The sequence below is a fragment of the Protopterus annectens genome, chromosome 6.part0 (genome assembly GCF_019279795.1).
Source record: "Protopterus annectens isolate FY-2018-M chromosome 6.part0, PAN1.0, whole genome shotgun sequence".
In the NCBI taxonomy this organism is placed as follows: Eukaryota; Metazoa; Chordata; order Ceratodontiformes; family Protopteridae; genus Protopterus; species Protopterus annectens.
Genome location: NC_056737.1, coordinates 672,051,888 through 672,075,331, shown reverse-complemented (window position 1 = coordinate 672,075,331; position 23,444 = coordinate 672,051,888). Strand labels below are relative to the sequence as shown.

General features: G+C 41.2%; 1 protein-coding gene across 1 annotated transcript in view; it reads right to left on the bottom strand.

The window, feature by feature from the left end:
* Window positions 1–23,444, bottom strand: part of CEP170B (centrosomal protein 170B) — a 1,277,870-nt gene that overhangs the window by 814,883 nt on the left and 439,543 nt on the right. Inside the window, exon 3 of the mRNA XM_044074358.1 lies at window positions 14,510–14,599. Within this exon, the coding sequence (XP_043930293.1) occupies window positions 14,510–14,599 (90 nt within the window). The remainder of the gene's footprint in view (window positions 1–14,509; window positions 14,600–23,444) is intronic.

Below are 23,444 nucleotides of genomic sequence, written 5' to 3'. Positions count from 1 at the left end.
CGAGGAATTAAACCCACAGCTAGGACAGCTGTTTAATCATAGTCTTACCTCTGGATACGTACCCAGGGAGTGGTGCACTGCAACTGTGGTCCCACTTCACAAAGGCGGTGCCTCCACCGACCCTGGAAATTACCGGCCCATTAGCTTGACAAGCCTTATCTGCAAAGCCATGGAGAGGATCATAATGGACCTCATAAATAAAGACATAGGGAATTTGCAGACTTTGGATCCATCCCAGTTTGGCTTTGTCAAAGGCAGATCATGCCTTCTAAACTTGGTTGACTTTTTCGAAACAGTCACCAAAGCCATTGATGAGGAAAGGCAGTCCATACAGCCTACCTCGATCTGGCGAAGGCCTTTGATACAATACCCCACTCGGGTATCATTGAAAAACTCATCAGCTTAAATGTTAACCCATACATCACAAGATGGGTTGCAAACTGGCTCAGTGACAGAACCCACAGGGTCAGAGTTGCTGGCGCCATGTCAGACTCAAAGCCTGTCACAAGTGGTGTACCACAGGGCTCAGTCCTGGGCCCACTCTTGTTTGGCATCTACTTTTCCAAGTACAAGCAAACACAGGAGGGTTATGGCTGACAAAGTTTGCAGATGACTGCAAACTGGCCATAGTAGAAAACACATCTGACACAGATATCCTTCAGAAGGGTCGCACAGAAGCGGATAACTGGTGCCAGAGCCATGGCCTAAAGTTAAATGCCAAAAAATGCATAGTCATACCCTTCGGGAAAAACAAGGTTACCCCTGGCTACCAAATAGGTGGCAATCCACTGAGTACAGAAGAAGTTATCAGGGACCTGGGGACCCAGGTTGATAGTAGTCTGTCATTCGACACCCATGTAGCTAAAGTAGTTAGGAAGACCTTCTACATTGCCCACCTTATCATGAAGGGATTCTCATCTAGATCAAGGGAGGTCATAGTCTCCCTATACTCATCAATCATCAGACCAATGATTGTGTACAATGCCCCATTCGGAATGTATCTGACCCGACACTTGCAGCAGCTGGAGAGGCCACAAAAGTTCCTCACCAAAAGGATAAAGGGTCTCAAACATCTGTCCTATGCTGCCCGACTGAAAGAACTCCAGCTCTATTCAGTCGCCACCGCTTGCTCAGAGGTGACCTTTGCCTAACATACAAGGCCATGTCAAACCCAGATTTGATGAATATGCTTCACCTCAAAAATCTAGATCCGTCAGAGCCACAAGGGCGGGAGACTTAAACCTCGACACGGCTATTAATAGGACGTGCTGGAGGGATAGATTCATCACCCAAAGACTCCCTATGCTGTGGAATAAAATCCCGGTATATGTGAGGCAGAGCACCTCGCTGGCCTTGTTCAAGAGAAATCTTGACCAATGGATGGGAGATCGCAGATATACCCCAGGGATTACCTCAGTGTCACTGCTCAACAGAGGCACAGCAAAATAATGGGTATAGTTCCCCATACTAAAGGGGTGGCGTAAGCCACAAAACTATGGGCTAGGCTTGTAAATGCCCTCGGGCAGATAGCCTAGTATGAACCTATGAACCTATGAACCTATGTCTAGGTACGTGCTGGCTCTTCTTTCTCAGACCAGTCAACTTACTTCTGATTTTTCAGACTCTTGAGGATAAAACGTCTGTTCTTTCCTTGCTAGGGACTTCCTCTCAAGTCGTTCATCATTCTATTAAATGTAGTTATGAAGCAGTAGATGCCTCTTCTGGGGTTGCTGTTATTGGTTCAGTGATGAGGAAGCACTCTTCGCTTAGGCTTCAACCTCTACCTAAGGATGCTCCTCTGGATTCTAAGCTTTTGTTTGGAGAAGCTGCTGCTGGTTTGTTTAAGTCCCTTCAGGATAAGGGTAAGGCCTTACAGAAGCTTAAACATGTGTTTGTTTCTCCTGTGCCTAAATTTTAGAGAAACTACCCAACTAAGCCTGCCTTTTGTTTGTAGGTAATCCCACCCTTCTACTAAAGGTAAGAAGAGTGGCAAATTGTCTCCTCCTGCTAAGCATATTCAGTTTATATGGGCTCCAAAACATTCCTTTCCAGACAAACCAGGTTGCTGTATGACTATCTGTCTCTTCCCGGCCACACTTCTCTTTCTCTTCACCTTTCTATTTTTCTTCCTGTTTGACTTCTGATCATTCAGTATTCTTGGATTCTGTCACTCATTCGTCAGGGGTACTTCATGGTGTGGAAATCCCATCCTCCATTTATGGGCATTCCTCAGCCTCCTAGGGAAAATCTTCCCTTTTTACAAGAGGTTCTTCAAGATCTCTTGTCTCAGGGTACTATTCAAGAGGTGCCCGTATCCCACAAGGGGAAAGGGTTCTGCTCCCAATTGCTTCTAGTGCCCAAAAAAGAGGGCACTTGAAGAACTAATCTAGACCTCTCTCATCTAAACACTTTTCTAAAGGAAACTTCCTTTCGTATGTTGTCCCTTCAGATTATGTTTCCTCTCTTGCTCCCTCAAGCCTATATGGTGTCTCTGGATCTCAAGGATGGTTATCTCCATACTCCGATCCTTCCTCTTTTCAGGAGGCTTTTGCATTTCTTTGTTGCTTGCTGGCATCTTCAGTTCTTTGCTTTGCCCTCTGGCCTTTCTGCTGTCTCAAGGGTGTTCACAAAATGCCTTGCTCATGTGATTGCTTTTTGCATGCTTCAAAGGATCCAAATATTTCCTTACTTGGACAACCTGTTGATTCAGGCATCCTCTCCAGAGATCCTTTTTGCAAAATCTTCATTTTGCCGTTTCCCTTCTTCAGAGTATGGGGTTCACTATAAATTTCAAAAAGTCTTCTCTGACTTCTTCTCAGAATCATGTTTTCCTGGGATGCATGAGTCAGACGGTGCCAATGCTTGCTTCCCTACCCCCTACAATGGCCTTAACTCTCATTTCTTTCTTTCACACTCTTCTTCCTCTGGCTTCCATTACCACCAGCGAGTTTCTGAAAGCTCTGGGTTCCATGGCATCCACCATTCCAATGCCCCCTTGGGGCAAACTTCACATGAGGAAGTTTCAGTGGTTTCTGAAGTCAGTGTGGCTTCAACATGCACATCCTCTAGTCTTCTTCCACCTTGTCTCAGAAAGGAACGTCACTGGTGGATTCAGCATCTGTCTCTGAATCCAGGGATCCATTTTCATCCTCTTCTTCCCTCTCAAGAATTACTCACAGATGCTTCAGACATGGGATGGGGGGGTGACATTTCGCTCACTAAATGTTCAGGAGGTGCAGTCGCCTCGTCAGCAGAAGGTACACATCAATGTCAAAGGGATGAGAGCTCTTCTGCTGACTCTTCACACCTTTCATCCTCTTCCCTCCAGGGCATTTCAAGGTGTTCACAGACAATACAACAGTGATGTGATATATCAACAGGTAGGGAGGAATGAGATCTTATCTTCTTTGCTGGTTGTCACTTCTGGTATGGGATCTTGTTGTCAAGTATCAAGTGACTCTTCAGGCAGTTTATATTCCTTCCGGGCAGAACGTTGTGGCAGACACTCTGAGCAGGTCCTTAACTCAGTCCCATGAATGGATGCTTCACAGGGATGTGTTTCTGGACATTATCCACCAGTGGGATACTCCTCAAGTGGATCTTTTTACCTCCCCTCTGAACAGACAACTTCCTCTGTTTTGTGCCAGAGTCCCAGGTCCTCTAGTGTGGAAGGTGGATGCCGTCATTTTCTTGGAAGGGGATGTTTCTTTATACATTCCCTCCCCTTCTCTTCATAGTTTAGTTTCATAGTTTAGTACTAGGCTATCTGCCCTGGGGCATTTGTAAGCTTAGCCATAGTGATGTGGCTTTCGCCACCCCATGAAATGGTACAAAAATGCACAGAATATATTTAGAATACTGTGCCTCTGTCTAGTAGTGACACAGTGAAGGTCCCCTTATATAACAGAATTAGTTTACTGTGCCCCTGTCTAGTAGTGCCACAGATGTGACCCCTGGGGTAAACTTACGATCTCCCATCCACTCATCAAGATTTCTCTTGAAGAGAGTCAGTGAGGGGCTCTGCCTAACATGAACTGGGATCTTGTTCCAGAGCATGGGAAGCCTCTGGGTTATGAATCTATCCCTCCAGCATGTCCTATTCATGCTTGTGCCGAGGTTTAAGTCTTTAGCTCTCATGGTTCTGATGGATTTAGATTTTTTGAGGTGGAGCATGCCCATCAGTTCCTGACTGGACATGGCCTTGTACGTCAGGCAGAGATCACCTCTGAGCAGGTGGTATGCTACTGAATAGAGCTGAAGTTTCTTTAGTCTGGCAGAATAAGACATATGTTGGAGACCCCTGATCCTCTTGGTGAGGTACTTTTGTGGTCTCTCCAGCTGTTGCAAATGCCGGGTGAGGTACATACCAAATGGGGCATTGTACTCAATCATGGGTCTGATGAGGGAGGAGTATAGGGGTACAATGACATCCTTGGATCTGGATGTGAATCCCTTCATGATAAGGTGTGCAAAGTAGAATGTCTTTCTAACCACTTAGGCAACGTGGGTGTCAAATGAGAGGTCGCTGTTGACTTGGGTCCCTAGGTCTCTGATTACTTTTCCGTACTCAGTGGGTCGCTGTCTTATTCCAAAAGTCCTTTTCAAAATTAAAAAGGATACTCCCAAAATGTTGTTGTCGATACCCTTTTGGCCGCAACAGCATTGGCTCTCTCTTCTTCTGCAATTAGCCAGGGGCATCATCACAAGTGACCTCATAGGGTGGATCTACTCTCATAAGACAAGGAATCTCTTATCCATCTCCACCTGTCCACGCTTCAACTGACACTGTGGGTGATAGGCTTTTGATTCCTCATATACACCTTTTGTCTAAGGATGTGCTGCAAGTCCTGCAGGAGGCCAGGAAACTTGCTACTAGGAAATCTTACTTATCCAAATGAAAGAGGTTTTCTATTTGGTGTTTCTCTCGTAACCTGGACCCACTTACTGTGGATGTTCCTTTGGTTCTTTTTTATTTGTGTGAGCTGTTCCATGCTGGTTTGGCCTATTCTTCTATTATGGCCCACTAATCAGCTATCTCTGCTTATTTGCCTTCTTCTCCTCCCTTAGCTTCTAGATTTGAGGTGAAACAATTTTTTAAAGCCATCCTTAATATCAGACCTCCCAGGAAGCCTGTTCCTCCTCCCTGGGATCTTAATTTTGTTTTGAAGAAGTTGACTCGGGCTCCTTTTGAGCCTGCTGGTTCACCTTCCTTGTAGCATTGTTCCTGGAAGACTGTTCTTTTGTTAGCGCTTACATCTGCCAGACGAGACTGAGTTACAGGCCCTTATAGCCTGTCCTCCTTTTTTGATCTTTCATGAGAACAGAGTGTCCTTTATGCACTAACCCTTCTTTTATGCCTAAGGTGGTTAATAAGCTATCACTTAATCAGTCTATTAATCTGCCTACTTTTCCCTCTGTCTGCAAACTGACAGTGAGAGGGTGCAACATACTTTGGACGTGCATAAGCAACTCAGGATTTATTTGGATAGGACTGAGGCTATTAGAAAATATGATCAGTTATTTCTTTCTTTTCAACTAGATATTGAGACTTGCTGCATCCAAGCAAACCATTTCTTTTTGGATTTCTAAGGTTATTTCTTTTTGTTACACTTTTCATGGCAAGAGCCTTCCCTCTTCAGTCAAGGCTCATTCTAAAAGAGCTGTGGCTGCTTCTGGTGCTTTTTTTCAAGGGCTTAGACACCAGTTATATTCTTGAAGCAATTACTTGGATTTCTGTGTTCATACCTTTATCAAGCACTACAAACTGGAAGGTATCTCTACAGCTAGGGCTACTTTGGCTAGTACCATTTTTCGTGGCTTTTTAGGGGACTCTTCTGCTCCGTCCCCCTCCCTAGTTTCCCCTTGAGCTTTGTCACTCTGCCTTATATTAAGAATACTGCAATAGTGAACGTAAGGACATAGTACAGTTATGTAAAATGTTACCATAATGGTAAATGTCCTTGCTTTCACTGCTGCAGTATTTGTTCCCTCCCTCTTTCCCCCTAGTCCTTTGCCTTCCTGAATGTACAGATTACCTCTTAGGTTCCATTGTACTGGTGTTCCTACTGGGGCAATAGTAGGCCTGAATATCACCTCTATGCCTTATGCTACACAACCAGCATTTGGGCAATGTTCGGCATACCTTTAAACCAACAGGAGTCTTTGGTAGACTGGCTGGATGCCAGGCTTTCATGGCACAGAATTCTATATGTTAACAATACTGCAACAGTGAAGACAAGGGCTTCTACCGTTATGGTAAGATTTTACACAGCTGTAGTGTCCCTCCCGAAAGACTGACCCCCTCCTGTTCAGAATCCTAATCTGAACAGGAGGGGTCAGATGAGGATTCTGAACAGGAGGGGTCAGTCTTTCAGGAGGGACAGTACAGCTGTTCAGAATCCTCATCTGAATTAGGGGGTTCACAGAAAACTTCAGGGGTGGGATCCCTCTTCCTCTTCCCTGGCAAGACTCCAAAGGGGTTGCCTAGCTCTGACTAAGGAGATGAGGTCCTCAACTAACTTGACCAGGTCTTGCTGATAACCTGCTGAGAGGGAGCCGGTAGACCTAGGCATAGGACCTGAGGTAGATCCCTTCTTAGAAATAGCTTTAGCCTTGGGCCTACGTACGTCCGCCATCCTGACACCAGTCTCCTTGTAAGACAGAATTGATGCAGGCTGAGGCCTCAAAGCAACGTCTCCATTACACAATCGCTCATCGGAAGCTGTGGTCTGCTGAGCAAGTCTGGACCCAATGACAAACTGAAAGCCAAGGCCTGTGCAGAAGATGAGGGACCCGACAGCATGTCGGACTCCGTAAGGGTCTCGACAGAGGCCTGCGCCACCACCTCTACTGCAGAAGGGGGCTGCTAGAGCACCTCACCTTCCTCAGGGATAATGAGTCTTGGGGGACTGGCAAACGGTGAAAAGTTGTCCTCCAAGGCCATAAGCTTGGATCTTTTTTCCTTATCTTTCTTACACTTAGGGAGCTCAACCTCAGGACAACCGGTGGATGCCATCGAACGATGCAAAGAAGACTGCAGACTAAGATGCCTAGCTCAGATTTTAGCCCTACACCTGATAGTCTTAGAATGGAAACAGGTACAAAAACAAGGTGGAATGTCATGATCCGAGACTAGACAGGTGACATATAAATTATGGAAGGCTCGGTGTGGGATTTGCTTACCACAGCAGAGACAACTGTTAACCTCATCTGACATGAGGTAAATCAAGAAAAAAAGTTCCCCAACAGGGTACTTAGCTTTAGAAGACTTCTCTCTGGTGCAGACCAACCGATGCACTGAAAAACTGCTTCGTGCTCCAACGGCAAGAAAAGACTGGGGTCATGGCATCGGCTGGCTCCTTTTATACCCAAGCATGCTGATTGTCAGGATAGGGCATCTGCCAGCCTTGGGAAGGGGGAGATTTTTACTCTGGTATTCACGCCGGTCAAGGGCTTCCACAACAGAAAATCACACAAGTCAGGATTGGAACACTGAAATATGAAGAACATCAGTCATTTCCCTTACGGACACAAACAATGGGCCAGATTTCAAGAGAGTTGCTGTCAGTGTAAATCAGCTCTAAATCCAAATGAACTGCTCTCAGTGGTAAGTGACTTACTTCAGTCTAAGGCCAATCTATAAACAGGCTTACACTGGGGGGCCAGATTCCAAAACACCTGCTTTCAGCCTACTCTCAGTGAAAACAGTCACTTACACTGACAGCAAGTCTTTTAGAATTACACACAATGTCTAGTATGTTCTGTTTCCTGGAAGACTTTTTAACAGTCTGAAGCAATTCTTTTTTTTTTTTCTTTTAAATCTACTCAATCATTGTCAGTCAAACATTACATAATTAATTCAAATCCTGCATTATTTCAAACCTCATTCCTCCTCTATATGTATTTTATTTATTTACTTATACTTTACTTTACATTTGTTTACTGGGAGTATCCGACTGGGCCAGGAGCCTGTTTTCAGTGGAGGCCCGGGGAGAAAAGCTCCATTAAAAAAAAAAAAAAATTAAAATCACATGCAGAAGGATAACACATAACATGACACTAACATAAGCTCTCTTATGGTAATGTTTGTTATACACAATTAAAATAGAGAAAATACATAAGGTACAGGTAAAAAAGTTAACATATGAGCTGAAGTTTTCCTATGTAATTTGCTCCCACCCTTTTCTAAAGATCCCAATTTCAGTTGTTTATTTTCTGTTACTACATTCACTACTTCTAGTACAGCTGGTTTAGATCTTTTTCTAGTAACTGTTTTTTTGGCAGGCCTTACTATGCCTAGGCAATTCCGATTCTGTGTCACAGCTCAGAATAACATTTCCCTAGTTACAACAATTTGCTCAGTCAGTACCCTCTGATAAAGTTGTCTGCAGGCAATCTTTAAAGTCTGCCTGAACATGTTATAAATGGGTCTATATTATATACTTGAAAAAAAACACCATTACTAAGGAAATTATTTATAATGGGTCTATATTATGTTGTTGAAAAGGCTTTCCAACAAACGCCTTTTCATCTACCCTTAAATACCAAAGTGCCATTACAGCGAACGGCCACATCAGCGAAAAAAATTGCTTGCCCCATGAAAAATGACATACCACTTCAAATATTACAAAGTATGTGTGTGTGTGTGTGTGTGGGGGGGGGGTTGTGCCCCCTCACACACCCCCTAATTAAATATACCAACTCAGAGATCGCACTACAGTGGGGAAAAGGGCAAACTCACTAGGATGGCTAAGCGATTTTCTCCCAGGGAAAAAAATCTCTGATGTAGCCTTTTGCTGAAATGGCACTTTGCTATTTACGGATCGATGAAAAGGCTTTAGATGGAAAGCCTTTTCGACAACATAATATAGACCCATTATAAATAATTTCCTTAGTAATGGTGTTGAATCAATATTATTCCAGTCTGTTTCGTGTATATTTAAGTCCCCATCAACTATTATTTTTCCCTCCTGTGTTTCATGCAAGTAATGTACGAATTCCTCTAGGTTATCAGCACTTAAGTTTGGCGGTCTATATACTCCAACAATTGTTATATGTTCCACAATTGTCTTTATTGTCACAGTTACACAATCTACAATATTGATGTTACGAATAAACATGTAACAATCACAGGTCTCACAACAATCTTTAATCCTCATCATAACACCTCCACCTAATTTTATTAGATTGTCTGTTACAATAAAAACATTTATACCATGACAAAACTCGTTTCCAGTTAGCGTTCTTTAACCATGTTTCACAAACAGTAACACGAATCTTGTGGGAATGTAGCAAATTTTCCAATTAAAAAAAAAAAAAAACTTTATACTAATGCCCCTAGTTATTACATACATCACAGATACAGCAAATGTTATCTGTGAACTGTTACATTTCTGACGTGGCAAAAATCCTGTCTTGCATTGGTCAAACTTTGCAATATATATATGCTGCAAAAATTCTCTGTCCTTGTCTTGACAAGTGCATACCATCCTGTCTAAAACGTGTACCCAAAATTAGGCTTGAATGCTCTACATATTTCCATATTTTTTTTTAATGAGACTTTTGTCATGCAAGTATTCATACAAAAATTATTTTCATTCATGCGGACCTGACTCTTCTTTCTATGTATGTTTTGTGAAAAATATGTCCTAACACCTCTACACACTATTTTGTCTAAGAGGGCTGTAAGTTCCCTACTAACAGTCACTGAGTCCTGGCAGATGAGATCATTTGTACCATCATGAATAAAAACAGCTCCATACTTCCTTGCATTAGGGCATTATAAAGCCTTTCTCACATCCTGTACTTTTGCTCCTGGTAAGCATAGCACTACTTGATGTTTATTATCTTCTCTGCAAATGTAAGAATAAGTTTCTTCTAATAACTGAATCTCAAGTTGCAAGTATATAACTTTTGACCAGTTCTGAAGAATAATAAAAAAGACGGCTGAGAACACCCAAAAGCTTTAATAAAACATTAAACAGTAAGCGCTTTCATACTTGGATGTAGAGGGGATTAAGAGTGGTGAAAAGATTTATACCAAGATATTTAAAAAAGAAGTTCAAAATAATAATTACCTACATTATAGTAGTATGCATCCGAAAGGGATGAAAGATAATATCGTCAAAACTCAGTTATTACGTGTAAACAGACTTACTAAATATGATAGTGATTTTAATAAAGACAGTAGTTTAATGTGTGAAAAATTTAGATTTAGAGGCTATCCTTCTGATGTTACTCACAATGCTTTAAGAGAAGTTAATTCTTTAAGATATAACAAAGCTACATTTAAGAAAACCAGCATGAGTAATGGAGAGTTTGATGTTCGTATGCAAATTAGTAATTCAGTAGATAGTTATAATATTAAGAAGTTAATTACTAATAATTGGAAAATATTACAAAGTTCAGTTGAGTTTAAAGATAGATTGGGGGATAGACCCCAGTTTATGTACAAAAAAGGCAAAGGTTTCAAGAATTTATTTCAGAGTAAAATGGAGAAACCTATCAGTCTAAATATCAAAAAATTAGGGATGCTTAAGTGTTTTAACTGCAAATTATGTGATTATTTACTAACGATGTCAGTGAAGTCAATATTAATGGTTTTGTAACTCTCCAATGCCAGCATCTCCTCTCAATATGCAACTCAGTACAAGTTGTCTCCACTCAGAACTATCCAGTATTGAGGGCTCAAATACTGAATACTCCCCTCAGTGATCCAACCAACATATTAAAGTATTGTACATTACAGCAACCAATCCCTCTTCTAAAAAGGAGGATGTCAAGAATCACATTAGTGCTGTAAGGTTACCCTTCTAAACTAATAAGACACCTGATGCAGTCATTTATAAACAAGTAAATGACAATACTTTATTTAAGACAAAAATCAGGTAAAGTATAAAGAAGACCAATTAAATACAGAATCCAACAATTGGTTGAACAAAGAATAATTAAACAAAATAACAAAAGAATAATTCTAACTGCATGTAAACATTCTTGTTTCTACCATTTTCTACGGAATACAATACAACTACTAACACTAAGTCACTAAAAATATTCAGTAGCTGCAGATGGCCCACAGGCAGATTCTCACAGTTTTAGCTTACTTTCTCTGGGACAGCAGACTGTTTACTGTTTCTCCGCAGTTCTTGAAAAAAACACTTTACTGCTGCAGTTTTGAATATAGTTAATCAAGTCCATAATCCAGAATAAAGAGAAAAATGCAGGTATACATATCCAGCTTTTTCAGCAAGTTAAATGTTTTCAGAATCAAAACAGCAATCTAAATAGAAAAGAGAGAGAGAGCAGTAGTCTTGGTTCACTACTCCTAAGAAGATAGGGTTCCTTTTTTTAAGAAAAATAGCAAGTTGCTTAGCACACAAAGTTCCATTCCAGCATGAAGTAATATAAGTAATACAGCTTCTGGTAGGAAGCGGTGAGCATGAAAAACAGTGAAGAGTTCCACATTTCCATTCAACTGCACAATGAAGCATTATCACTGAAAATAAAAGTTACACATTTCGCACTTCTAATAAAATATACAACTCCTCTGACATTTCTTAGTCTAAGAAAATAAACAATTGCTGACACTAAACACACTTTTCACTGGGTACTCCAGCTTGTTGTGTCAACCACTGATCTGATGGTGAAGACAGTATCTTGGCTCTTGGTCTGTGTCGCCCCAACCCCTATCTTAAACTGACACACTACAGTAATTTTAAGTTGCTACCCCAGAGGTTCTTTGTCCTGTTCTGCACTGACCCACTGCAGAGATCAGTGCTGACAAACCAGAGGGATAACTAACCTACAACTTAACCCCCTGACTTCTTCTCATGGTCTCTTCACACCTAATTTTGTTTGCTGGCCCAAAGTTTACATTCTTAACAGTACCAGGTGAAGTTTATAGCAATTTGATGCCATTTTGATTTCCTGCAAGACAAGCAAAGTCTGAACAAGTAGTACATTTTTTTATCAATCAGAACTACCCGTAAGAAGGTAGCATCCCTGTTTAGAAAGATTTCCCTGCCATCTGACTGGTATTTTTCATCGTGCTTTCTTCTGACAAATGTAGATTTGCTGTTTGGTTCTTCATGTCTAAGACTCTCTCCATGACATATGGTTTTGAGTCCACTGTGTTCCCAGTAGACTACTGTTGCGGTGTTACTACTAGCATTATGTCCTGGTCTAAGTTTGTGTTGTACAATAATGTTAAATCTGTTTGCAAAGTTTCAAGAATATGTCAGACAATCTGCAGTCTCGAACCCTGCCTAATCACACATCTTGCCTGGACATCTTGTGTCCTGTTCACCACAAGACCACTTCTTAAGGAGGCCTTTGTTACTCTGGTACTGGAGAAACCCTTTTTGTCCTTGATGGCCTTATCAATTGCTGCCTTATTTCCAGTTTTCCTTTTATAAGTTCATTAAAAAAACATCAGAAAAAAAAACATACAAACCATAGACTTCACCATGTAATACCTTAAACCTCCTTTAGTGGAGACCCTCTGAGAAATACACAAATGATCCATTAAGGGCATACAAATGTTTCAGCTACATGGCTTCTGAATGCCCCTGAGTTTTTGCTTTCTCCAAGTCTTTATTAAGTCATTCAGGCCAATAAACCTATTTAAGTGGTTCAAAATGTTTATTTATTTATTTTTATTTATTTATTTATTTATTTTTTATTTCTGTGGCCCTAACTCTATGCACACCTTGCTTAGTGCCAAGAAGGGGACATGCAATGGGCTGCAGCAAGGAGCATCCCCTCACTTCCACAAGGGGAGTATCCTCTCAAGTAACTCTACTCTTCCGCCCAAAACAAAAGTGGTGCTTTCTCCAGTTTCCATCAGGAAAATCTCTTCACTACTATGCCCCCTCTAAGTGTGTGCATTCCTTCCCAATCCCCCCTGAAGAGGCTAGAAGGCTACATACCAGTATCCCCCTGTAACTGGCTTGAGTACTGATCCTGCTAATTGAACCACAGTCACCTGCATCACAGTCATGGGTTCACCCCCCCCCCCTCTGCACCACAGAATCAGGCTTTTTCAGGATATAATGTGCATATAAGATCACTACTTAAATGGCAGATGTTCTTCTCCTCCATGGCATTACCTGTGAGCATATGACTGTCATATTCACAGTGCTGTACACTTAACAGACATGCCTATGACGAGTCTCACACATTCACTGTGTCAATACAGCTGATGCAAACCAGCAGTGATAAATGTACCAAAACACATATTTTATTGCTCTAATATTTTTTCTGTACTCTGAAATTAATAATATTCTGCAGTGCAGCAAACATGAAGTTTGGCCAAGACTTCAAACTTTTCTGCCTGGAAAATCAGCAGTAAGAAATTAAACTGCTCAAATCTGTTAAATGTAGCTTAACAGTTCTGTTCTGTTTGTTACATTTAGTCTGAAACAGAGTAGTAGTAGTGCATCTATAAGTAACAGCAGTGCTAAATATGCATAAAACAAACATATTTTTTGTACTATTTTTCTGCACACTTTAATTAATAATACTCTCTGCAGTGCTGCAAGCATGTAGTTTGGCCACAATTTCAAGCTTTTATAACTGGGAAATCAGCAGTAAGAGGTTAAACTGCCCTATTCTGTTAAATGTAGCTTAACAGTTCTGTTCTGTTTGTTACACTTATTCTGAAATAGAGCAGTATTAGTGCATCTATAAGTAAAACAGCAATGGGACCGTCCACTTAAAGAATATCTATAAATCACTCAAATTAGTATGCATTACAACAGCTCTTGACAGTAAGCCTTCATAGCAGGAGGATATCTATTATGTAGCAGCAGAATGCAGCAGGCTCAACCAGAAAAAGCTAAATTAAGACTTTAACTTTTACACATCAAATGTAATGCTAGCATATCCGTGGCGAAATGTGGATTTATTAGCAGTTAAGCCCCGTAATTATACTTCTAGGATAATCAGAATGCATTCCAAATAAAACTCCCGATTTGTAAATAAAACTGTGAAACAGTTAAGTGTGAAAGACAATCTTACTGCCTTCTCACTAAAGATTTCTACCTGAAACAAGTTTCAAAAGTGAAAGACAATGATGATACATGAAATCCAAGTTTGGTAGGCAAGACAATTTGCCGTTTCAAGACAAATAACCAGAGATGTGTGAATGAAACATTCAAAAAAATATTCACAAGCACAAAATGTTACTACCTGAGTGTTTAAAATCTTTTAACAGATAGTTATGTAGCAGGCATTAGCAAAGTTTATCAATATACTTGTGCTTAACTTGATTAATGATTGCAGTAACTGAGGTCACATTCACAAATAATGTGGAATATTTATTCTGTAATTACTTGGCTTCCAACAAAGTTACCATTTATTTGATGAATTTTCTAAATTAGTGACAAGGGGCAGTGATAACATAAATGCATCTCATGCAAATAATGACTTTCTACATGATCAAATCTCACTATCAACAGTGTTACACAACACACACCACACAAGTTCAGCTGTTTTTTTATTCATTACTTACCCCATTTATACTTCCAAGATCCTTCACCCAGTGCTCATCTTTCTCAGCATCATAGTTGATTACAGCATGTTGCTTGTCCACACTGCGCGACTGGAACAAGAGAGACAATAAATAAACCAACATGTATAAACAAGAGACTGACTTGTCAACATCAAGCACTATGGTGACAGAGTTTGTGCTTCATTCTGTCACTTCCTTCTGCACTGCTATCTATACTTATCTGGCACACATGAAGCTTCTTAGCAATTACACTAAACATGTCAAGTATTTTAAACAGTAGTTCTGCATAATATCTTGTTATGCGATTCTACATGTACGCCGCCTCCAGAGTTCAGTAAAATACATGATCCAAATGAAGGCAAGAACTTGAATCCTAAGCAATGTTTAGTACAAAATATGGTTGTAAACCTGTAACCTCAGACTGTTTACATATGTCAAAGGAACAAAGTTAAATCACAGATCTGTACTGCACATATACTGTTAAAATTTGTTCTGAACTGTATGTACAATTTGCTGAAATGTATTTGCTTAATTACTTCATGTTATATTTCTGTAAGTGCAGTGAGTACCACTCCTTAATCTTTATTTCTGTAATTACTCTGTAGGCTTGTTCTCACAATAAATGACGCACACCCAAACCATAAATGTTAAACAATTTCAGGTTGATCTGTACAAACACAATTGAGATAAAATCTACCAGTAACACATTTAAAAGAACACTGTAACAAATAGGTCCATTAGAGTTACCCTGATTATAACCTGTCAATACATATAACATAACTGAGCAACACCTCTTCTGAATGTCATCTGGCAGTTTAGCACACATAAGGATGCTGGCCTGTTAAACAGTTTCATCCTTTAGTTCCAGTTGTGAGCCTTGCAGTCTCAACTTGGAAAAACTGAAAACTGTGCAACTCTTTGCAAAACATTTGGCCAGCTCAGCTGGTATGAATGAATAAAGCACAGACTATGTCCCAAATGACCCAAGTTTGACTTACAGGACTGGGCAGTTACTGGAGTTGGTGAGAGGGTAACAAAGTTTAAGCCTCCTGCGCACATTCTCTGCAGCAAAATCTCCAGCTGAGACTGAGGATCCCACAGATGTGTTGTCTACGTAGGTGTGGGGGTGGCAAGCTGGAGTCAGACCCAACTGATTGCTTCACAAAGTAGCACAGTGTGCATCTTAAAGATGTTAATATCACATGCAGGGATACAGTGCTGAAAAACTGCAATCCTCCTCAGAATGATGTTGCTGCAACTGGTACTCTTTTCCCTCTACCCCACAGAACAATTGGTCTGTATGTCTCTCACCCAAGTGGAACAATGAAGTGTAGAATGTCCTTAATGGTCGCTGACCACCAGGAAGGAAAAAACAAGATGCTTATTTATCACTATATTTCCAAATCACCCCAGACGAAAAGGACTTGCGCTTAAAGGGCTTACTTGACTAACATATAAATTAACTTTATTCCCATAAGACCTAATACCATACATGACATCTGGACATTAAATTAGACAAGGGATGTTCTGAATTCCACAAAGGATTTCATGAACCAAATTATTCTGAGCATACACAATACCATTGCCATTACAGGTGCCACTGGTATGCAATCGCCCAGTGAGTGACAACTGCCAAGACATATTATACATTGCTACTTTATCGTGTGGCATTAGCAGACCTGTTCATAGGTTGGTACTAGGCTATCGGCCCTCGGGCCTATACAAGCCTAGCCATAACAATTCCCTGGATATTTCTAACCACAATATTTACTTCCCTGGACCTATGTCTAGCAGGGCGACTGATGTGATCCCCTAGGTGAATTTCCTATCTCCCATCCAATCGTCAAGGTTCCTTTTGAAGAGGGCCAAGGAGGCGCTTTGCTTGACATGTATGGGCAGTCTATTCCAGAGTATGGGGAGTCTCTGGGTCAGGAACCTATCCCTTCTCTGAGGGATTGGGATTTCTTTAAGTGGAGCATGTCCAGCACAGCTAAGGGTTTGACATGGCCTTGTATGTTAAGCAGAGATTGCCTCTGAGTAGACGATATGCCACAGAGCATAGCTGGAGTTTTTTTTAGACAGTCAGCATAGGGCATCTGCTTTAGGCCTGTGATTCTTTTAGTGAGGTATTTCTGTGGCCTTTCCAGTTGTTCAAATGTCTTGTGAGGTACATACCAAACGGGGCATTGTACTTGGGTCTATATTAGATCACCGAACACTTAGGTAAGCGAACGGTGACTAATCGACCCCATGTAAGCGAAAGCTTACAAAACCGAACTGTCAGAACAGCGATTTTTTTTACAAGGGAAAAAAACTGCTGTTCCAAAAAAAAAAAAAAAAAAAAAGTAAGCACATTAAAACATGAGATTAAGTGGGGGGCTGTGCCCCCACCACTCCCCCCTAATTAAATATACCAACTCCGAGACCGCACTACAGTGCCGAAAATGGCAAAGTACCAAAGCGGCCAAGCGAATTCTTTCCCAGGGAAAGAATTTGCTTACATGCCCCTTCAATATTTTGCGGTTTTGGTTTTGTCAGTTTTACCAAGACGCATTCAAAAAACATGCATCTTCAGTCTGCTGATAGGAACCCGTTGTACTCTATAATAGGTCCAATGAGGGATGAGTACAGGGGGACAATGACCTCCTTTTTTCTGGATGAAAAGCCCTTAGTGATGAGGTGCGCCACATAGAAGGATTTCCTGACTGTTGTGGCGATGTGGTTATCGAAGGTGAGACCACTGTTCACCTGTGTCCTAAATCTCTCATCACACTTTCGGTGTTTAGTGTACTGCCACCTATGTGGTAATTCATGGCTACATGGTTTTTCCCAAAGGGGATGACTATACATTTCTTGGCATTAAGCTTGAGCCCATGGCTCTGGCACCAAGCATTTGTTTCTGTAAGGGCCTTTTGTAGAATATCCACATCATTTGGGGATTCAATAATGGCTCCCAGTTTGCAGTCATCTGCGAACTTTGTTAGCCAGAGTCCCTTAGTGTTGGCCTGTACTTCAGAGAAGTAGATGTCAAACAAGAGCGGTTCCAGGACTGAACCCTGAGGTACTCCAGTTATCACTTGTCTGGAGCTGGATTTGGAGTCAGCTACTTTTACAGTCTGGGTTCTGTCAGTAAGCCAGCTGGCAACCCATTGAGTGATATAGGGAGTTATGCCCAGCTTAGTAAGTTTATCTATGATTCCAGAGTGGGGGATGGTGTCGAAGGCCTTGGCGAGGTCCAGATAGGCTGTGTGGACCACTTTACCCTCATCCACAGCTCTGGAGACTGATTCGAAGAAGTCAATCAGGAACAGGAGACAAGATCGACCCTTCACGAACCCAAACTGGGTGGGGTCCAGTGTTCGAAGGTTGCCAATGTCTTTAAGTTCCAAGACAATGCGTTCCATGCCCTTGCAGATCAGGCTCGTCAGACTGATGGGATGGTAGTTCCCGGGATCCAAGGTGGATCCCCCTTGTGGAGTGGGATAACTGTAGCTGTGCACCACTCAGTGGGCACGAAGCCCGAGGTGAGGCTATGATTAAACATGACACTTAGGTGAGGTGCCAGTTCATTTTGTAGTTCATGTAGTACACAGCCCGGGATGTCATCTGGTCCCGCGGATGCTGTATTCTTAGCTTTGGAGAGTGTGGTTTCTACCTGTGTGGCCGTGATTACCGGAATTTGGCAATCTTTTGGTATTGAGATGGGCTCTTTAGGGGGTGAGAGGGGGGGGGTAAAGTTGGCACTAAATCGATCTGCCAGGATATTGGCAATGTCCTTGGGATCAGTATATTTAATGCAATTTTGTATCAGATGCCCTTATGCGACAGATAGTGCTATCTTAACCAAAACTTGTGACTGTGAGGTTTGCAAAACATGCTTATGTGAGTTACTAGCAAGGTGTAAATGGTCACAAGTCTCAGCTGCCTTGAATTTCCTGTGATTCCAATGATTACAGTACAGGGGGTACCTTTCCTTCTTTAGGCAGGATGGTCTCTATTTGTGAGTTGTGTCCTGTGGGAAAAAAAACATTTTAGGGCAAAAAATGTTGTGTAACTTTCCTGTGATAGTCACATAAATAATTACTCTACATTTCAAATACCTTAACATTATGACAAACAGAAACAACTCTGGTTCTGCAAAAGTGAGCACTTACAGTGGATGAAAAGTGAAATGCAGTTCCTTTGCAGTGGTTGTGGGTATGGTTTATCCTGCAAAATCCCATGATTCCATTAAACAAGTCCCAATTTGTGCATTTTATAAAGGTGATAAATCCTATTACAGTAGAGTACAATCTTTTTCTTACTAAAAAGGAATCCTACACTTAGTGGATGCAGTTTAATATTGACACATCTGTAGTTCACCATGGAGGCTGCCACATCCATTTTTTGCAACAACACTGCTAGCGCAGTCTTTTTTTTTTTTTTTTTTTTTGCTGGGGCAGTTGTGTTTGGAACTTCACAACATTCACTAGTTCTGGACATATGAGGTCTACACATCAGAATGTGCCCTTCCCTTGTTTCCTTCACATTACTGAACAGCCTGCACCAAGTTTCTGGCTCCTCCTTCAGTCACCGTACTTAGTGTTACTGCTTTATAGCAACTGATATGTCACTCATTATGCTACTAATTGCTAAGGTCACATGGCTAGACTGCTTGGGTCATGGTCATTCATATTTCACCTTCCAGATTACTCTAGCCCTACAACTATACCGCTCAACATCTCTTAGTGGAAGAAATCTGGACAAGCCTAAAATAATTGGGGGCACAAAGGCCCAGAAATAGACACAGATTTTAAGTATTGCTGTTATAAACTTGGTTACTAGAATAACAGGATTTGTGTTTGCATGCATCTTCTGAAGGATGTGAAGTCTGAAACTCAAATGTGTCTCATTATTCAATGACTTTAATCCTCAATAATTTTGCCAGAAAACCACAAATTTTATGAAGAACAGACCAAAGACAAGAGGTAAAAATGTAGACATTCTGTGAAAATCTGGACAGTTAAGAGGTATGCCTACAACTACCTCCATCATATCCTTAGTGTTTGATTATGGTTTCAAGCCTTACTAAAGTGTGTGCATGCGTGCGTGTGCATGTGTGTGTGTGTTTTTGCACAGCTACAAATGTACATGCCCTCACTAACGTGCAAACACACAAACAAAGACATATACATAAGTCATTTTCCTCTGTGCAAAGGTGGGCCATCTACAGCCCGTAAGTCTCACTAGTGTCATATGCAAAGCCATGGAAAGAATTATCATGGAAATTATCAATAATGATATACTAAACCTCCAGACACTGGACCCAACCCAATTTGGTTTCGTCAGGGGCAGGTCATGCTTATTCAGCCTGGTGGATTTCTTTGAGAAGGTCACAAAAGCAGTGGATGAGGGCAAAATGGTTCACACTGCCTATCTTGATCTGGCCAGAGCATTTGACACAATATCCCAATGGGGCATTGTTGACAAACTCAAAAGGTTAGGTACAAACCCTTATATCACTCAGTGGCTAGCTAACTGACTCGCAGGACAGGACCCAGGAAGTTAGAATTTGGTAGGCCAGTCACAAGTGGAGTCCCTCAGGGACTGCTCCTGGGACCACACCTTTTTGTCATTTACTTCACTGAAGTCAAGGTCAAAGTTAATGGCCACTGGCTGACTAAAATTTGCAGATGATTGCAAATTAGGAGCAGTCACTGAATCCCACACCAACATAATTGTTCTCCAGGAAGGGCTGACACAGGCAAATAACTGGTTTTAGAGCCACAGACTAAAGCTAAATGCCAAAAAATGTATAATAGTAGCCTTCAGAAAGTCATCCGTCCCTTGTAACCATAATATTGACAACACACCTCTTAGAGTTGACCCAGCAGGCAGGGACTTAGGGACACACAGACAGTAACCTAGCCTTTAGCCATCACATCTACAGTATGGAGGAAATCATTCTATGTTGTGCAACTTACAAACAAAGGTATGGCATCTAGGTCCAAGGACGTCATTGTTCCACTGTACTCAGCATTCGTCAGACCTATCATTGAGTACAACACCTCCTTTGGTATGTACCTAACTAGGCATATCCAACAAATGGAATGTCAACAGAGGTTCCTTACTAAAAGAATACAGGGCATAAGTAACATGTCCTGTGCAGACTGCCTCAAGGCCCTACCCCTATATTCTTGTCTCCTATAGGCTGTTGAGGGGGGGATCTACGTCTGGCATAGAAGGCATTGTCAGATGTCACTCTGACTGACCTCCTGCATATCCAAAAAAACAAACAGCACCATAATTACTTGTTCTAAAGACGTAAACCTTGCCATTGATATAATATGGACCTGCTGGAGAGACAGGTTAGTATGCCAGAGACTATCCCGTCTCTAGAACAGGCTCTCCATCCATGTGAAACAGAGTTCTTCCCTAAACCAATTCAAGTGCATCTTAGACAACTGGATAGGGAACATGACATTCATCCCTGGTTTGACACCCATGTCTCTAATGGACAAAGATAGCCTGCAAATGGTTCATCTCCCAGGCCCCTGCTTGCAAATGTTTCATCTTCCAAGCCCCTGCTTAAACTTATCAAGGGTACCAGAACCTGTCAGAGATTTGGGATGCATGGCTAGGCTTAAAAAGGCCCTTGTGATCATTAGCCTAATAAAAACCTATGAAGTTACTATAAACACATGCTTGAGCACTGCACATACATATTTCTGATTTCAACTTACATGGTTTTAACATTCTTATCGACAAAGGTTGCATTATTTTCCTTTAGGTTGCAATAATAAATCTGTAGTTTGGTCTCTCCTGAGATTCCCTCTGTTAAAGCCTTAAGGTAGCCCAAAAAAACATGTACTGTACCACCCCAGTAATCAAAGGTAATTAAGCAACTACACAAAAAATGGAGAAGATGCTCTATGTGGAGTACAACAGAGTATGCGTGTGGAAAGGGGTATTTAGGGCAATTCAGTGCGTGGGGAAGAGCAGGTTGGATATGCTCAAAGGAATACAATATTATGCTGCTGCATGACCACAGTACAGGAGGTAAGAGGCTGGAAGGTAAACAACCTAGGAAACCAAATTAACTAAGACAGGCACACTGCACAATAACACGGCTTCATGGGGAAATTAGCAGGATATACTGGGAAAATGAGGGAAGAGGGACTATTAACAGAATAATCATGACAGAGAAGATGGTGTGGAACTTCAGCTGGAATCTGGTAAAAGATAGTACAGAGTATGTGCAGTACAGAAGGAAATAAAATACTGCTCCGGGTTATTTGGTGCAGAAAGATATGCATTTTATGGGAATTAAAATCAGTTGGACTACAGTAGTTTCTTTGCTAAACATGTGCATAGAGTGGTCTTTGAGCTTTTTTAGCCACATCCTGGCCAGAAGCACTACTAAACAAAACAAAGCGGCACTTGTAGTACAAAATAATACATAAAGTGAAACATAACAGCAAACATACACAACATGACACTGTAGTATACTACAAATAACATAGTATAACAATACCAAATTAATAAAGAAAGCAATAAGATAACAGAATTACTGGGTGGTCTGCAGTGGACGGTCTACAAAACAGTCACAATCTAAACTACAACAGAAATAAACTAAGACTACTGACCAAAGAGTGGGGGTAACAAAAATATGCAGACAGCTGAGGAATGGAAAACAATGTCAGGTCCCCAAAAACATATCTGCTAATAGAGTTCAAAATGGCATAGAGACACTGAACATGCCCCAAAACGTTATGATGCATCCACCATTGTCTTTCACTCTAGAATGAAGAACATTCAACTGTCGCATAACTCACACCCCAAACTTCCATTTACTTTAAACACTACAATATATCACATACCTAGTATGCAACACACAAATCAGAAAGAATTGAAAGATTAACCATTTCTTTTATACAATGGCATTCCCAGAATGCTTTTAGGCGATCTTTCAGCTTATCTTGAAAAAATATGAAAGACTAAGCTATTTAAACAATAACCCACGCCTGGGTGTGGGTAATGCTGGATTTACCCACAGTTGGTGTGATTTGGTAACAAGGGCGAAGCCCGAGTGACCAAACAAAGACAACCGTGTGTAAATCCAGCATTACCCACACCCAGAAGTGGGTTATTGCCATTACACAATGACATTATTTAAGAAAAAAAATACTTACTTTTCTTAAATAATGTCCTTGTAAAACAGCTCCGCTTTGCCATTGCTGATGTACTGCACATGCATTTGGAACTTGCGTTCCCACACATACCCAGTACATCAGTGCTCGGGAAAGTAAGCAACGGAGAAAAGATCTCCGTTGCTATGTTGTTGTTTTTTTTTTTTTTTAAACCCTTAAAATTAAAGAATATATCAATGGAGAAAAGTCCGGGCGACCGGACCTTTTTCCGTTGTATATTCTCAACGGGCACGCTGGCTCAGCTGGCCAATCAGCATGCTCGTTTTACGATGTTACCGGCCAGTCATTGTATAATTTCTAATATTTCCCAGGCAGCAAGACAGAGAACCAAAGCAGTTTTTATACCCTAGTGGCACCCTATCTGTAGACCCAGGAGGCAGTTAAAACATGCCCTGCAAGGCAACAGTGGCAAGCCTTGCCCTACTCCTAGACTGTACAATCAATCTGTAATGCTTGGATAAAGTGTGGATTGTAGTTCAGGCCTCACAAACACTATGAGACGATAAAGCTTTAAAGAAAGCTTTGCAGCTGCTCTACTGAAATGTGCTTTCATCTATGCTTCTAGACTTCTGCCACGATGGTCATAACAAATGTCAATGCAGCAGGCAAAAGATTTAAGCAAGGTTGTTTAGATATAAAGGGTGCCTTGCTTACCGGGCAGAAAAACAACAGCTGATCAATCTGCCTTAATTTATTTGTCCTCTCATTAATGTATCTTAATTGTCTGTGCACATCTATCAACTGTA